Source organism: Polyodon spathula, chromosome 5, assembly GCF_017654505.1.
Source record: "Polyodon spathula isolate WHYD16114869_AA chromosome 5, ASM1765450v1, whole genome shotgun sequence".
Taxonomy (NCBI): Eukaryota; Metazoa; Chordata; class Actinopteri; order Acipenseriformes; family Polyodontidae; genus Polyodon; species Polyodon spathula.
Genome location: NC_054538.1, coordinates 75,048,128 through 75,066,317, shown reverse-complemented (window position 1 = coordinate 75,066,317; position 18,190 = coordinate 75,048,128). Strand labels below are relative to the sequence as shown.

General features: G+C 35.8%; 1 protein-coding gene across 1 annotated transcript in view; it reads right to left on the bottom strand.

The window, feature by feature from the left end:
- Positions 1-18,190, bottom strand: part of asb3 (ankyrin repeat and SOCS box containing 3) — a 58,514-nt gene that overhangs the window by 38,543 nt on the left and 1,781 nt on the right. Inside the window, exons 3-4 of the mRNA XM_041251338.1 lie at positions 17,411-17,523; positions 3,888-4,023 (exon numbers count right to left, since the gene is read on the bottom strand). Coding sequence (XP_041107272.1) covers positions 3,888-4,023; positions 17,411-17,523 — 249 coding nt within the window. The remainder of the gene's footprint in view (positions 1-3,887; positions 4,024-17,410; positions 17,524-18,190) is intronic.

The following is an 18,190-nucleotide window of genomic DNA, read 5'->3' as shown; positions in this document are numbered from 1 at the left end:
TCTACGAGATATCTTAACTAGCTATAGAATGAGCTGATGACATTCATCACATCCTGATGCTGATGGTTGAGCCTCATCCCGATTCATCCTCACTCTGGCTGTCAACCCTAGTTTTGCGACTTCAAACTGGTTTTATGGGTCAGATGCCTGCTCCCTTTGCCTGAGAAGAACTAATATTTAACAGTTTTGTCTGGAGAGTTTGTGGACAGCAACATAAGGTCATCTATTGTCTCAGCTTTCAGAGATGTACGATAGCATGGTTTTCACTCTGTTCATGCAGGAAAATCCTCTTACAGGTGGCTGTTGAAGGGCTGTGACAATAGGCTTCTGCCCAGGATTTTCTCTGGTATTTACATATTTCTCGTGAAGTGCAGAAGTGTAGTGGATTTTTATGGGATCTTTACGAACATATTTGTACCCCTGACAAAAGGACTTTCACTGTCTGCGATCTGACAATTTCCGGTAAACCTGGCAGAACATTTTGTTCTTCTCTATGCATGTGAGCCAGAAATATTCTTTCATCCACGATGGTACAAAAAAGCGCTTTCTCTATTTCATATTCATTTTTCCTTCTGCCTTCTCATGCTGTGGGAGAAGTTGTTTATCTCCAGCTGCACTGCAAGTAAAATACTTCCCCAGATCTGCCATATTTTAAAAGAAAATGTGGGTTAAGTGTTGCTGGGGGACACGTGGAAATAGCATTTGCATCTTAAGTCAAAGGTGAATCCGTAATGTTTGTGTACATCACCCTGGAAATCACTTAAGCATTACCAATGAAAAACATTGATCCCTCTAAACATGTTTTACCGGGATGATCTGTGAGCAAAATAACTGGCATTTGCGTCACCAAGGTTAATTTAACAACCATATGTAATTTCACCTTTCTATGCCCTACCGTTTGTGAGATACAGTTCGCTGACGTGGCAAACTTACTTTCTAATCACCGTGTATATACATATCAAAAAAATTATTGTTTCTTGTCCAAAGGACAAAATGCTAGAACAATCTTCCGTCCCAAAAAACACACGCACAAATAGAAAATAATTTTGCATTTATTAAACAATTAGCACAATCAATTAGTGATTAATAATACTTTTTGCTTCATGAAATCAAATAAAGAAAACTTAATTCAGTTCAAAACAGACTTGCCAAAACTGAGCCCATCTAAGTTTTGTGCAGATTTTAAAGAAAAATTAATTTGAGTACATTTTAAAACATTTTCTTACATTCAAACTAGATACTTCATCACAGAGTGAAAACGTTATTCTCTTAATGAGAGACTTCAAACAGGTAGAGGATTGGTTTCTAAACAACATTACCCAAAAGAACGGGGATGATGCTTATTTAATACATTTTAGTTTCCTATATGGCCATTGGATAAATAAACAATTCTGGTTTCTGGCCATAGCGCTGTCGGTGAGTTGTGAGAGACTGAGGGTACTCGGCAGACAGTCGAGTCAGAATTTGAAGAAGGTACCAGTATAGTAACAGTGCAATGCTATGGAGTAAATTCAAAAGTTGGATTAAAAGTAATTAAGTCAATCTACAGCTTTACAATCCTACTGGCAATCACCCAATTAAGTAGCTTTTTTTAATAAATAAATTGCTAAACCGTTACATGTAAAACAGTTTACAGATTTTTGTAATTTGTATTATGTTAAATATTCTTCTTAGCTGGCGGTCAGATGTTACTGGGCTCCTACTGTAGACAAAGGCAATGTAAGAGTAATGTTGCATTCATTTAAATAAGTTTGTTACTGTGTGTGACTGAGGGTTTGTGAATTAAAAGGATACGTGTATTTGTGTACTTTTTTTTGCTTTGAGGTTTGTGGTTATGTATTTTTTTTTTCATTTGTACGTGCAACACTTCTGTAGTTCAGAGTTTTCAGGACCTTACGTGGCTCCTTAGAAATCTACAGGAGTTTTTCCAGCAACAGAACATTGACAAAAGAAAAAAAAGCACTTGTCCCATGAGCAAAGTATAATGGTAAAACTTTTTGTTCTGGGTGTAGGCCAATATGAATTGCACACCACTGTGTTTGTTGTGTGTATGTATGTATGTATGTATATATATATATATATATATATATATATATATATATATATATATATATATATATATATATATATATATATATATACACACACACACACACACACATACATACATAGGCATCAAAATAAACTTCACCATTATAACACATTTATTAAAAAAAAAAAAGGTATAGAAATGATGGACTTTGACAAAATGTTTTTGGTTTCTTTTTAATCACTTGATCATTCATCCTTGACCCTGACACACTTGAGTGACTATGAATGAAGAATATGCACTTAATCACCTAATTAGTGAGACAGTTGATTAGACACTGGATATAGAGTGATTTCAGCTGTTGAATTGAAAGCTTGAATAAAAACAATAAATAAATCACAGAAAAAAACAATGCGCCACGTCTGTCAAGACAGCAGCGCCTTCGTGCGATCAGCATGTTGGAGGCTGGACTAGGGCAGCGTATTATGGCTCTCCCATTGGGTGCTCACAGCCAACAATTACAAACCTGGTGAGATGGTGTAACCAGACACAATGTCACTGACAGGCCACAAACTGGGAGACCAAGAGTCACAACACCTGCCCAAGATCAACAGATCATTTTTGTGATGTCAACTGTTAATCAGCACAATAAAAAGTCACTGCCCCTGCTCTAAAACAGAGTTTGTCATTTTTCAATATATCTAGTGAATTTTATCCAAATATAAGTCATATGTTTCATGCTCTGTATGTATGTATGTATGTATGGATTTTCAAGCAATAACTCTGTCATCAGGTAATTGGAAAGGGACTTGCATTATGTCAGAAAATCTGTACCAAATGGGTCAATGATCAAAGGTCATATTTTTAACCCTTTTAATGTCTGAGGAAATTATTTAACTGCGGGCATGTCTATATCTGTAAATAGAACTTTTGGGACAAAAAAAAATAGTTTATTTGATAGTTAGTAAGATCCTTAAAGCACTCCTTGGAAATGCAATTTCTTTCAAGTCCACTAGAGGGGGTTATGAAGCAAAACTAAGGAGTATTTACAAGACCATTTTGGGTACCAATTACCTCCCACTGTAGGGATTGATACCTCTGCATTGGACACAAAACAATTAGGAACTTTGGCAGAGAAATAGTCACCAAATAAATGAAAAATAAGACATGTATGCCTCTACATCAGAAAACATCTGAGGAACAATGAACACAATCAATAAGAGCTTACCAAAGACATAAGCTTATAGTAAGATTGCAGGGTACAAGCAATATATTACATCTTATGCATGCACAATAATTACACAAACACAAAAAAAAAAAAAAATCAGACTCAAACCCACCAATGCACTGCAATGTTCTTTTCTTTGGAAGTACACAACAATAACTCAATATCCCGATAAACACAGTTAGGTGATCAATAGCAAACTTTACTCTACAGTAAATTAATAGTAGTTCATTAAATACTGTTTCTAATAAATACAACAAAGAAATCAACCCGTCATGCAAAGTTAAAGTTGTGTACATCTCTCAGATATAAAGCCAGCCATTTAGAATGGCATGCATTTGTGTAACGTATGATTTTTAATTAATACAACAAAAAAATTAAATTATAAAAAAGTCACAAAATTGAAAGTTAAAAATAAAATTGCAGAAAATCATGTTTCTGTTCTTCTAAATTAAAAATATTATAATTTACTGCTGACTTTTAGTCTTACATGTGTGATAAAACAAGCTGCTGCTGACTGACAGACTTCTTAGTTATGTTTATATGGATTTGATAAAGTAAAATGAACATGCTGTAAATGCATATTTGATCCTATTTTTAAGCTATGAAAATGCAGTGACAGGCAACACCTACCGTATTCTACAAGCATCCTTAGGCATTCAGCTTTTCCATACTGTGCAGCAACGAATAACGGTGTGATTCCAAAGTCATCTTGAGACTCTAGGTCAGCTCCATTTACCAACAATATCTTCATAATATCAGAAAATCCCTAGAAAACAATTAATTGCATGTTATATCCTCATTTAAACATTTTCCACAGAGACAGAGAAAGCATAGTGTCTCACCAAACAAACACAATATTGAAAAAGACTCATTGAAACATGTGTTTATTTTTAAAGCTGCTGCACACTGACAGCATTAAGTTATGGATGTAATAACATGCTGTTTCTTTGTTGTTGTTGTTGTTCTTACATACATCCTGAGCTCAAGTGCACTGGTAAAAGCCAAACTCAGCAGTGTGTAGCTGCCTACTATAACAAATAAAATACAAACAACATCTGTAACGATAGTGGCCCTTCTTGAAGCAGAGGCCCCAAACAAAGCATATACATGTAAAAACAGAGTTAACAACTATGAAACGGTAATTGCCATTCCATTGGCTTTTTTTTTCTCGGAGAACACAAAAGCACTGATAAGAAAGAACAAAATACCTTTCTGGGACAGTATCTAAAGCACAGGGTCGCACCCTCAAACCAGGATTAGTTTATAGTAAACACACTTAGACAAGAGAGAACCCCTTTTTTTTTTTTTTTTTTTTTTTTAAGTAAACTGCAGCAGATCGCAACACCGCCGCCCTTGAACTTGTGAACCAAGTTTAATACACATATCTCTGTATTGTCTCACATGCCATAGACTGTACCAATACGGGTCGCATGGTTAAGAAGAGAGCCATTAAAATCAATCCAGTAAAAACACCAGCTGCAGCAATATCAAGTTAAAAGGGTGGCATTACTTCTGTAAGAAATTACATTGTTTCGAGATTATTAAAATAGAACCCAATGTATTGATTTTTCAAGGGTAAAATAAACCCAGTTTGCTCTGATGCATTGAAGAGACAATGCACACCAGCTGGTACGTCAGAGGCTGGAATGCAAAAAGCATTTTCTTAAACTGCCTCAGGATGGTGCAGCTTGTGTGTGAACAGGGAGATGGTTGGCATCTGAATTACATACATACATAAGAGCTGGGGCACAGTATTTTCTTCATGTTCGAATATTTGCTCAATTTAAATATTTGTTCATTTTCAAAAAGTAATAAAAGCCATTATTTTGCTCAGAACACAGGCAGAGACGGCATAGCAGCAGGGGTACGGGGGGCACGGGGGGAGTGGCCCGTGTGTGTGCCTATGTTTTACAGCAAGACATTACACTATGTAACACGTTAAAGTTGAACAATATCTCAGGAGTAAAGAATACATTGTGTAGGCTTTGCTTCACCCCAGTGAATTTACTACAAAACAAAGGATGCCAAATAGCAGCTCAAGTTAAACATATTTTTGTTTATTCCCAAAATATAGTACATAGAGTTGACACCGCATTTTACTTATTTACTTTTTTTCATTCATTGCTGTTTCTTCGCAGTAAACAGTGGCCTTATACACGTTTTCATAAAGTAATAACACAAGATTTACTTTTTTTAACAGTAATCTCACATATCACATTTATTTGCCATTTGTTAAACTATCGCTCAACTTCTAGTAAGGTGGTAAATAACTGCAAGGTCATTTCTAGTGAATATGAACATCAGATTTTTGTATCCGAATACATGTAAAAAAAAAAAAAAAAATTGTTTTTGAATATTCTGTTATTTGTCCCAGCAAATGCAAATACATATATACAGCTCTGGAAAAAATTAAGAAATCACTGCAAATCTTTCTTAAATCAGCATCTCTACATGTACGGCAGCCATTCCATTCCAGTGTCTGTTGAATTCCAGCACAAGCACACCTCATTCTACTGAATGAGGTACAGATTAGGGGATCGCCTGAACCAAATCTTATTTAATGAGGAAAAGTATAAAAACCACTCCTGTGGTCATCACTATCCTCTTGCAATAGGACCAGCTAGATGGCAAAACAGTGCTAGTAGTACCTCAAAAGTAACTGGAATCAAAAAATAACTATTGACCAAAGAGTTGAAAAGGAAAGTTGTGAATGAGGAAAAGAAGGGTTCAATTCTGGCTTTACTGGCAGAGGGATACAGTGAGCGTCGGGTTGCTTCCATCCTTAAAATTTCAAAAGAAGGCGGTTCATAATAACAAGGTCAAGCAGCACACGTTGGGGACAACAAAGCTACAGACCGGCAGAGGGCGAAAACGACTCTCCACTGACCAGGATGACCGCCAACTCATTCGAATGTCACTCAGCAACCGTAGGATGACATCAAGTGACCTACAAAAAGAATGGCAAACGGCAGCTGGGGTGAAGTGCACGGTGAAATGTGAAAGTGGAGGATCGGTGATGATCTGGGGGTGCTTCAGCAAGGCTGGAATTGGGCAGATTTGTCTTTGTGAAGGAAGCATGAATCAAGCCAAGGTTGTCCTGGAAGAAAACTTGCTTCCTTCTGCTCTGACAATGTTCCCCAACTCTGAGGATTGGTTTTTCCAGCAGGACAATGCTCCATGCTACACAACCAGGTCAATCAAGGTGTGGATGGAGGACCACCAGATCAAGACCCTGTCATGGCCAGCCCAATCTCCAGACCTGAATCCCAGTGAAAACCTCTGGAATGTGATCAAGAGGAAGATGGATGGTCACAAGCCATCAAACAAAGCAGAGCTGCTTGAATTTTTGTGCCAGGAGTGGCATAAAGTCACCCAACATCAATGTGAAAGACTGGTGGAGAGCATGCCAAGACGCATGAAAGCTGTGCTTGAAAATCAGGGTTATTCCACCAAATATTGATTTCTGAACTCTTCCTAAGTTAAAACATTAGTGTTGTGTTGTTTAAAAATGAATATGAACTTATTTTCTTTGCATTATTCGAGGTCTGACAACACTGCATCTTTTTTGTTATTTTGACCAGTTGTCATTTTCTGCAAATAAATGCTCTAAATGACAATATTTTTATTTGGAATTTGGGAGAAATGTTGTCAGTAGTTTATAGAATAAAACAAAAATGTTCATTTTACCCAAACACATACCTATAAATAGTAAAACCAGAGAAACTGATAATTTTGCAGTGGTCTCTTAATTGTTTCCAGAGCTGTATGTATGTATGTATGTATGTATATATCTATATCTATATATATATTCGGATATGTACAAAACACATACACGTGTCCTGTATAACTGAAATCTCGTACATCGGTAGCTCGTATAACGAGGGATTACTGTAGAACTAATTTGAAAATTATATATATATATATATATATATATATATATATATATATCTTATATCTATATATATATATCTATATAATATATATTAATATATAAGTATGTGTCAGTCGTCAGTCAGTAGTATGGAGATATGTAAAAATTAAACTGCTCAGTGACGGTTAAAAGAGAGTGTGAAGTAATAAAGTCAACTAGGTGTAACTACTTCTCGAATCTTATTGAGGAAAACAAGAACAATTCCCGGGGCCTTTTTTCTGTAATTGATAGATTGGTAAATCCTTCCCTCAGCATTCACTGTGATTCATTCGTGTAATTAATTTCTTAATTTCATTCAGTCTAAATTAGACACAGAAAACATATCCCTGTCTGTGGCTCTGACTTATACACGCCACATACACCAAGTGCATCGGCAATGGGTTCCTTTTTGTTAATTACAATACAGGAACTAAAGATGATTGTGATGCAGATGAAATCTGCTACTAGTTCATTAGATCCAATTCCTACTAGGTTCCTGAAGGATGTTTTCAATTAGTTGTGCAGTGACATTCTTGCAATAATAAACAGCTCTCTTGAAACAAGAATAGTGCCACTTCAATGTAAAACTGCTGTAATAAAGCCATTGCTTAAGAAACCTAACCTAGACAGCTTGGTGCTGAATAATTTTAAGACCCATTTCCAATCTGCCTTTTCTTGTAAAGATTTTTGAAAAAATAGTGAGAAAACAATTAAACGAACACCTGATTTCTACAAAATGATGTGAAAAGTTTGAGTCAGGTTTCCGTTGTTACCAAAGCACAGAAACGGTCTTATTAAAAGTAACGAGTGACCCGTTCATAAATGCAGATTCAAACACTACCTCTGTCTTGTTTTTGTTAGATCTCACTGCTGCATCTGACACTGTCTTTTAGATCGTCTTTAAAGACGGGTGGGACTTGAAGGAAATGTTCTGATGTAGTTTTGATCCTATCTGTTAAATAGACAATGCTTTGTTTCAATGGGAGAGTTTTCATCTCAATTGGCAAATATAACCTGTGGTGTTCCACAGGGCTCCTTGGTCCTGTTTTGTTTTCTCTATATATGTTACCCTGGGTAACGTAGCTTCCACTGCTATGCTGATGGCACACAACTGTACACCTCTGTAAAACCTGGTGACACTTCCAATATACCTGTACTATTGGACTGCATTTCTGATACCAAGATTTCTAACAGTTAAATTCTGACAAGACTGAGGTCTTAGTAGTTGGTTCTAAGAAACAAACTGAGTTGCTAGTAGTCAAATTAGGTAATCTGACTCCCCTTCTAAAATCTGAAGTGAGAAATCTGGGTGTCATTCTGGATTCTGAACTAAGTTTTGAATCACATTTAAAAAAAAAAAAAAAAAAAGTTTACAAAATGATCTTTTTACCATCTTAGAAATATTGTTAAAATCAGATTTTTTATCTTATCTTGTTTACTGATGCTGAAAAATTAGTCCATGCTTTTATGTCTTCTAGATTGGATTATTCCAATTCCCTCTTTGCCGGACTCACTAGCATGCTATGGTCTTGGTTGCAGCTTGTGCAGAATGCAGCTGCTAGAGTTTTAAACTATATCAAAAAGATGGTCGGGTTGGTGTCAGACTTTGTCTACCCGAGCTGACCTTTAATTGTTTTTATTCAAGCTTTCAATTCAACAGATGAAATCACTCCATATCCAGTGTCCAATCAACTGTTTCACTAATTAGGTGATTAAGTGCATATGCTTCAGTCATAGTCACTCAAACGTGTCATGGTCAAGGATGAATGATAAAGCGATTAAAAAGAAACCAAAACAGTCATACCTTTTTTTTTTTTAAATAAACGTGTTCTATTAGTTTCTTTTGATGCTATATATATATCATATGGTGCGCAAAGAGCCAAACCAAATGGAATGCAAAGTTCAATTCAATTACATTAAAAAAAAAAAAAAAAAAAAAAAGAAACACACTTCTCTTTACTTATTCAAATTCTGAAATCATCAACCTGGAAGCAGATGCATAGGGTCTGCATTGTAAATGCTTAAAGAAAAAGAAACAGTAAAAATGAGGCATTTTAAATGGTACAGGGAAGGAGCTAGGAATCGTTGTTCACAATCACTGAAAATGTATTTTCTAGTTTATGTTAAAAGCAGGCACCTTGAATTTAATTAAAACCTTCTAGCCCAGTTTTAAAAACGATGCACTTTCCATAGTTACATCATCCTTTCAGATTTCCTCAGGAGACTTGCAGTAAAGCAGCCAGCAACCTTTTATAAGGCTACTAACAAAACCAAGCAGAGCAGCACAGTTCATTTGAAGCATCTTACTGTTTATGAAAAAGGATCCGGACAGATTTGTCCAGAAAAATCAATTCCTGCCCTGTCAACTTGCATTTTACACTTTTAAACCACCACCACCCTGAACAACCACACTTCATGATTGATGATCCCTGTTGTCTTAAAGGCAGACCACTGTACTACTGCACCATTTAACTACAATTCACTTCTGTATTGCTTGCTCTACCACATACAAGCCCGCATAGGTGTATATAGCACACAGTACTTTTGTTAAATACAGTTTGTAAGTGTTTTCCCCAACCACTCACACTCCATAAAATCAAATACAACCCTCTTGTTGGGCAACCCATTTTTTAAGACCCCCATAATAGATTTCTTTATGTTTGCATTTCAATATAAAACAACCTGAAAATAAAACCTGCTCGTCTATAATGGTGTTTTTTTTTTTTTTTTTTTTTTTTAATGCAGTCCCTAGAGTGACTACTATATATGGGTTACACTATAATGACAGAAATAGCTTAGCAGTGCAGCTGTGCCGAACAGCATTTTAATGAGCAGACCTGTAGTCATTAAAAATCCTTGTAACCTGGAAATTTCTCTATCACAGTCTGAAAAATACTGCTGCTGCCCAAGATCCGATTAATATACAGAGGTGGAGCACGTTCCTTGGTTTTAAAACAGAGCAGCAAAACCAGGAGAGCTTTAATCTCTAAACGATCAATCCCATGTTTGAAACACTAGGTGTATTATTTCTGTACAAACAGAATCTGGGTCATAACAGCAGTAATTCTTTGCTGCTGGTCTTGACAGCCAGTCATTCAAATGAACATCTGTCAAGAGTGTGAAGCAGGCATTACATCCAGCGGGACACCTCTGCAGATTCATTATTGATCGGGAATATTAGTCAACCATGCACAAAGGCCCAGTCACCTTATCTTAAAAGCTTTTAGCAAAATAAAACTTCAGTGTTAATATTCAAAACCGCAGATCAGCCATCAAACAGTTTCAGCTGAATGACAAAAAAAGAATTGTTTGTATACTGTACATATATATATATATATATATATATATATATATATTAATAATAAGCGCAACTTGATAGGGGATCTGAGGACACCATTCCAATAAGTTATTGTTCTGTTTAATATGTAATTGAATATTGCAGAAATACCGACACACCCACATATTTACAATCTTTATTTTTTTTTTATGTAATAACTTTTTCTGTAACAGAATCCACCAGGCATTATACCATGTAACAATTACTATTATTTTTTTGTTCCTGGGTAGTAAGTGTTATTTCCTAATTGCTTATGCCTCAAAAGTACAGAAAATGGCTATCATTCCCCACAAACTTTGCTTTTGTGACCAGGACAGTGATATTTTGAAATATCACTATTTCCAATGGGAAAACGGGCAAATGTGTGTCTTTTCGTTCACATAAAGTCAGAAAAAAAACAACATATGAATCCAAATTAACATGTATTTATACTAAGGTAATACAAAAATTACTACAAAAGATTTAGAAGTGAGTAGTTTTTCAAGATTTACGATTATACTGTCAATTTACAGTAATAATTACCTATTTAAATAAACTGTCTTCAGATTATTACAGCAGTGCAGCATACGATTGTAAGAACAGAAATGTAAAATATTCTATAAGGATGCATCAGAAGGAAAAATTCCAATTAATAAATGTAAGAAAACAAAATTCACACTAAACAGATAACAAAAACATACATTGACAGCAGTATAAGCCCCAAATGAAACACTTTCAAGTCTAATTAAATGCAGAATTACCCGCTTTAAGAGGAAATTATTTGACCAGTGTCAACACCATTAGATGCTCCTATACATAATGTATTCTATTTTTTAAAAAGTGTATCTTTTGACATTAATAGTTTTTCCAATACTGTGGCATGACAGCAACAGGGACTGTCTCGTTACAGAACCATTAGTAATCACACAACAATACTGTTATGCAGCACATCAAACATTTCACCTGCTACTAAGACTGCATGAGGAGAAAAAAATACAGTGCAGCCACAAGAAGCAATAAATAAACCAATAGGCTACTGGAGCAATACTGCTTCTTGAAAAACAAACAGCACTCACAGAGGGGCACATAGTTTGTTTTACAAATACCAATTTACACTTTGTTATCTCAATTCCTGCTTTACAGGTCATGAATTTTAAGAACACAGGTACACCATGCTCAGAAATGCAATACTTGCTTTGTGCCACAGTGACATCTAGTGAAATCTACAAATAGTACAGCTGCGAGCCACTAAAGATACACAAATCAACAACTGCCAATGCAGTCTGAAGCCTTTTCTCAACCCTATCAGCAGAGCTATTTTACATTTGACAGGGGTGTGCAAAAAAAAAAAAAAAACAGGGGACCAAATGCTAGAAAAAGCCACTTAAACATCTACTTGCCCCCTCCCAGTCACACAAAACACACACAAAAAAGTTGGACATAATCAATCAATTCATGATAAAACACAGGCGGATTCAGCTTGACAGGTTCACAAAATTCTTCAAGATACACAAAAGGTTCCCTGTGACCCCCACCTCACCTCAACAAATTTATAACATACTTTAAAAGGAAATGTTCCTTTCAGTGCAGTTTGGAACACATTTGCGAGTAAATTTAAGTTATTTCACTTAAATGTGACACTTGTGTATTTTTCACTTAGCTAAGGGAAAAACTTAAGGGTGTTGCACAAAACATCTTAACTGCTCTCCGTAGCTAAGGGAAAACACTTAAGTATGCATGGACTATTTAAGATTTCAACCAATAGGCGAGTAGCTTACTGTACTCTGTAAATCCTGTCTCCATGGCAACACTTGGGCAGTTAAGGAAAACTACAGTATGGCTGATAAAAAAAAAAAAAAAAAAACCCAAACTGGACAGAGGATGAAAAACACAATATTTATGAATATAATAAAAGAAAGCAAATAACAGGCAAACTATGTCCGAATTTGACAACTGCCATGAAGCAGAAAAAATTGGCAGAAATAACTGAATGTGTGAATGCAAGAAATTCAATGGTAAATCGCAGCATTCACAAGATTTAAAAAAAAAAAAAAGATATATTCTGATTTCAGAAGAGCATCACAAAAAACAGGTAAACCTACAAAAAATGTACACTAAACATATTTGTTTAAACAATTTGTATGACTGTGTTCGCAACAAATCTGAGAGCAGTATCGTGTATTTAGCAGAATTAACCATTAATCTCACTTAAGATGTTAAGTAACTGGCCAAATGTGTGTAGGTTTTTTTTTTTTTTAAGTATACATTTTTATAGTAATAAAAAGCCACCAGTTGCGAAAAAAAACGAAGTGCTACCTGTCTTTAAAAGACAGTATTTCGGTCAACTCAACAGTTTGTTATTAATTGCTAGTCATCCATTATATCCAAAGGATTTTCTCCTGTAAATTCTTCTGCTCAGTATGGCTCTGTACTCTTCAAATTTCCAAAAATGCCGATTTAAGGGGTCTCAATAGGACATTTACATATTTTCACTTAGTTATCCCCTAAAGTCGTTTGTGCAACGGTTAACTAAAGGGAAATACTTAGATACAAATATTACTTATGTATAACATTTGGGAAAACTAAGGGAGGAATTTCACTTAAGGTGTTATGCAACCGGGCACTCGCCTTCATGTCGCAGTTCAAATCTTCAAATTTGCAGCGTTATTTCACTACAACCATCCCCACATTGACAAAGAATTTCCAAAAGATTCTGATCTTAAAAGTTAATGCTAGAACTGCCACAACAGTCATGCGTTGTGTGCTAATTTCCATTTAAATATGGTGTTTCTGCTATGCAAATGTTAGATATTATGTTCATGAATACATCTTTTGAGTTTTATTTGAAAGTTTGTATTTCATTTTCATGTCGGAGCTGATTAAAATGTACTAGTCAAAATGACTGCTGTCGATAAAAAGCTAATTGATAAACAGACGCAAATGTTGACCAAATTTGCCAAACAATCTGAGACCGCGACTCTAGCCTACTCCTAACAAGTGGCCTGGAACATTGCCCGTGCAAAAAAATAAAAAAACATACTCCAAAGGTGAATTTGTGAAAACTTGCCTTAGGGGTGTTACTGCTATCCCATGTCCAAACAACAATCAACTGCAAAAGCCAATTTCAGACTTTCAGCTCTCACATCACACGGTAGAACATATCCATCTCAGATCTAAATAGTGATATTGAACTACAGCTGCATTCAGAATGTGCGTAGTAAAGAATGCCTTAAGTCACACTCAGTACAGATCCTGCCTGTATGTGGTAGAAGAAAATAAAGATAATTAGCTACTCACCCAAATAAGAAACACAAATAAAACTATGCTTTTATATATAGTGAAAATGTATTTGTTTGGATATCAATATTACACATGTACTGGAAAAAATAATGGTCAGCTTCATTTAATAGTGTGTATGAAAGTAAATGTAGTAAAACATATCAGTGAAATGCTAAATTAAGCACTTTTTAAAGTTTGTGGCTCTTTGTCACTGTACATTTTATTTTGTTGGCTCTTGGTCTGTGAAAGGTTGGCCACCCCTGTGTTAAATCAACACATCAGAGTGCTATTTTATGAGTCCCCAGCTCAGATTCAGAATAGATGGGGTGTTAAGTGGGTCCAAAAATATAAATAAATAAATAAATAAAAAGCTCAAAGAGCTCACACTGTTTACTCAAAATGCCAAATTTTGCTAGACTCATTACTAACTTAGTTAAATATAGCACCCTCATTACCCCCAGGTCATGATATCGCCTTGTGAATCTCACCCAGGAAAATGCTTACAAAATGATATATTATCCAGAATTTAAAGTTTTTGTGCACACTCAAGTACTTCATTGATGCCTTACAAAAACAGTGGCATATCTAACTAAGTAACTTCTGGTTACGTAAACAGGCGGGAGCCACAGATATGAAGGAAGGAGAATAATGTAGACCATATTCATTAATTGAAATATAGGGATGGCGTGCTGTTTTTGTAAGTCAATGTGCATAAAGGTAATAATAAATAAAAAAAAAATTAAAAAATAAAATAAAAAATGTAATCTCCTTTGCAACCCTGTTTGAGAACCCCGCTGAAGATGATGGTCTTGAACAGGACGTCTTCTCCTTGAGTACATATACACAAATACCTTGAAACACAATTTGGTCCCTCTTGCAGTCAGTAGTGGCTAATATACAGTTATCCCATCAAAATAAGTCATGCATTCATATTAGGGCCAACAGCAAGACCCATGCAGGCCATATGCCACGAAATATGTTCAAAATAAAACAAACATTCATAGAGTAAAATGTGCTGTTTGCTGTCAATGTGAACTGCTCTGAAGTCGGTTACAACCAAGTCTCCAAGTAAGAAAGAGGCAGATTCAAGAAGCTACTCAGCTAGAAGTGTGCACCAAAGGTGGGAGGGGGCAAAGGGGAGGTAAGGTACCATAACAGGGTTAGAAACTCACGCTCGCTCGGGGCGAATTAAATCTAATGAGGACTAGTTGATGTCTGTCTCAATAGTACTCTGGGCGACTACTTGAAACACATATACTCTCACGCTCAGTCTTGTGCTAAAAAAACGCAGGGAAGTTAATTTTCTATAAGTTGTAGCAGTGCTGAATTAGCATTCACAAATAATGCTTAGAAAAGAGTCACTCGGAACTGAAACCTCCCTTCATCTCCCCTGCAATGCCAAGCCCATTTAATAACATTTTACATTTGTGTTCTCCCTCTGTGCGGGATGAGAAGTTTTTCGTTTGAACTTACTTTAAAAGATGCAACGAGTTTCAGTAAGTGTAAATTCTTTTTATAAAAATGTGATTTAAAGTGGGTTACGACCCTGAGTGAAGACGTCATTAGCAAAGGGGGTCGGTTGTACGAACAAGGTCAAACAATAGGTCACGTTTTACTAAACATTTTAAAACCAATAAGCAATTACAATAATGAGCATTATTGTAGCATGTTGTTTAAAACATAATAGCACAATACATTCAAAATAAAAGTTGAGTTCTTATCTATAAGCAGTAACATGTTTAAAACTTGGGACTTGCTGTCTGTAGCATATGTTACATTATCGTCAGCATATTTTAAGTGACTGGAAGCTGAAATTACTTTTTTAAAAACACACTTTTCTTATACCAATACAGTACTGCTGAGTGGTAATCGGTTTGTTTGAAAACCAGGCTTTAAATCACTGATAATAGGGGCATAGGCGGTGATTCCGTGAGCGCTCTGGGGCTAGAGCACCAATGGAGGAAAATAAGGTCCTGCATAGTGCAAATAAATCACCTGTTCTGTCAAATTATACTGTGGATGCTTCACAAGCAGAGCTATTATTGCAGTGTTTAAAAATATAAAATCAATTTATACAAAAGTCTCCCAGCTTTCTTGAAAATATCTCCATTTCCCTCATTTCTTTTGTATTTGTTATACTCTTATTAGATTCTACTGCACTTGCCAACTGAGTTTTCTCCCACTGCTAATTAAAAAAAAAAAAGAAAAAACCCCGGGGGCTTTAGTAAAACATACTGTTTTTAAATTGGGACTTTAGTGTAGACTGCATGTGTACATGAGCACATTAACCATTGTAGATAGTAGCCAGCCAGCATTTTTGCAAATAGCAACACATGTAATGTACAATAAAATAAACATTATTTGTATCATTGTTGTCAATTCCAGGCAGAGCTTTATGGTCGGCAAGGTGACACAAATGAGATAATTTTTTCCTGTCATCCCGTCTGGTGCTGTCAGTGCGAGTTTCTCAGCACACAGTACAGTAGTCGATCAGTAACGAGGTGCAAACAGGTGACTGATCGATCTGTATGAGCATTTATGAAGGTGCTTTGTTAAAAAAAAAAAAAAAAATGTAAATATAAATTTATAACAGTGTTTTTCTTTTAGAAAAATAAAATCTAAGCCTATTTTTAGGGAACCCAACCGTTGTTGTTGATTCCAACTCAGACACTTCACATAAGGACTGGTAAGTTTACATCAGGACTAGCAAGTTTCAAAAGGTACTAGTGCTTTGGACTAGTAGCACAACATTCTTAGTTTCTAACCCTGTACCATAACCATACTTGAATACGTAATATCCCAGTGAGAGAAACAACTAGCAGCCCATTCCTTCAAACACACATGATCTGCCCCATCATTGCTAGAAGACAATAGGCGTAATCCCAGATAAGTCCAAAGCTCAATTTAAGACAAGACACCTACTGCAAACTAATTACTTAGTGAATACTAACATAAAAAGAAAAGAAAATGGTTACATTTCAGGCTAACAGTGCCATAATCACACTTTCCAATGACTTCTGCACACCTTGTTGCTAGTCCTTCTGAAGTAAAGTACTTTCTACATGAACATATACTGCCTGTCCGCTTTATTTGGATCAGTATACCTGACTGGATTTAGCATCGCCTTAGCTGGGGGCAGATTCTCCTGATACACCTGTTTGCTCTGGAAGGCCTAACTATGAAATCCACCCAGCAATGCTGCACGTCTAGCCTGATGGCAGAGGCTATTTTCAAGACAGCAATGGACTTGTTCTCACTGTGTTAGAATGGTTTGAGGAGCATGACAGAGATTTCTTCCATGGCCACCACCATCCTCAGATCTCAAGCCAACTGTTTTGGGATGAACTTGAATGGCACATTCATCGTCAGGATTCGCAGCCTACCTCTCTGCACCAATTGCGTGCAATATCAAATCACTGAAGACATGAACATCCCTTGAGACACCTTAAAAGCCTTGTGTGGCATTAACCTAAGTCACGCTGTGATCACAGCAAACTGTGGCCCATCCCAATATTAGGTACAGGTCCTAACAGTGTCACAAAATGAGTGCTGTAGTTTAGCTTTGTTCATTGATACAGGTATTAGCATCTGATTTACTAACACATGTAAAAAAAAAAAAAAAAAAAAAAAATAATACAATTTGTGTACCTGAAAAGCAGCTTGGTGTAAAGAATTCCAGCCACACCAGGAATGTGATCCATTTAGACTGGCACCCTGCATCACCAGCAGCTTCACCACATCTATGTATCCACCTTCTATGGCTTGACATAGAAAAAAGATAAACAGCACATTAAAATACTTGTTAGGCCTTACAGCAAAGCATTACTAATCATTGCTATTAACACAATTGTTAAACATTTAACATGTAGTTTTGTTTGTTTGTTTGTTTTGTTTGTTCGTGGCATTGTTTTGTTTTCTTTAAATACCAGAAGTTAGCATTATTATTATTTATATACATTAATTTGTTTTTACAAAATATGATTAATAGATAACATGAATCAGTTTTTCAGATGCAGACATAAACTAGAAATGTGTGTGGTCTTTAGTTGAACTCTTGCTACACATATATAGAAAAATGCTGTAGAAACAAAAAAAAACAAAAACAACAAGCAAGACTTATTGCAGAGTTAACTGTTTGCGTGTTGACTTGGTGGCTACTTCGTACTGATGCCAAGTGTTTCACTGCAAAATATTTCAGTGCCTCTTACTCTCTGGCTCCCCCATAAAGAAGGAAAAAGAAAAAAAAAAGCATCTGCAGTGCAGTCTCTTGTTAATAACCCAAAGAAAATGTATTGTGCATTTTTCCTAAATGCATTTCTTAAGCAATCTATGATTTAACAAATGTCAGAAGTACTGTAATGTAATAGGACAAATATAAAAAAAGTCTATTTCTGAAATGAATTTTCCTTCACATATTGAATATCTGTT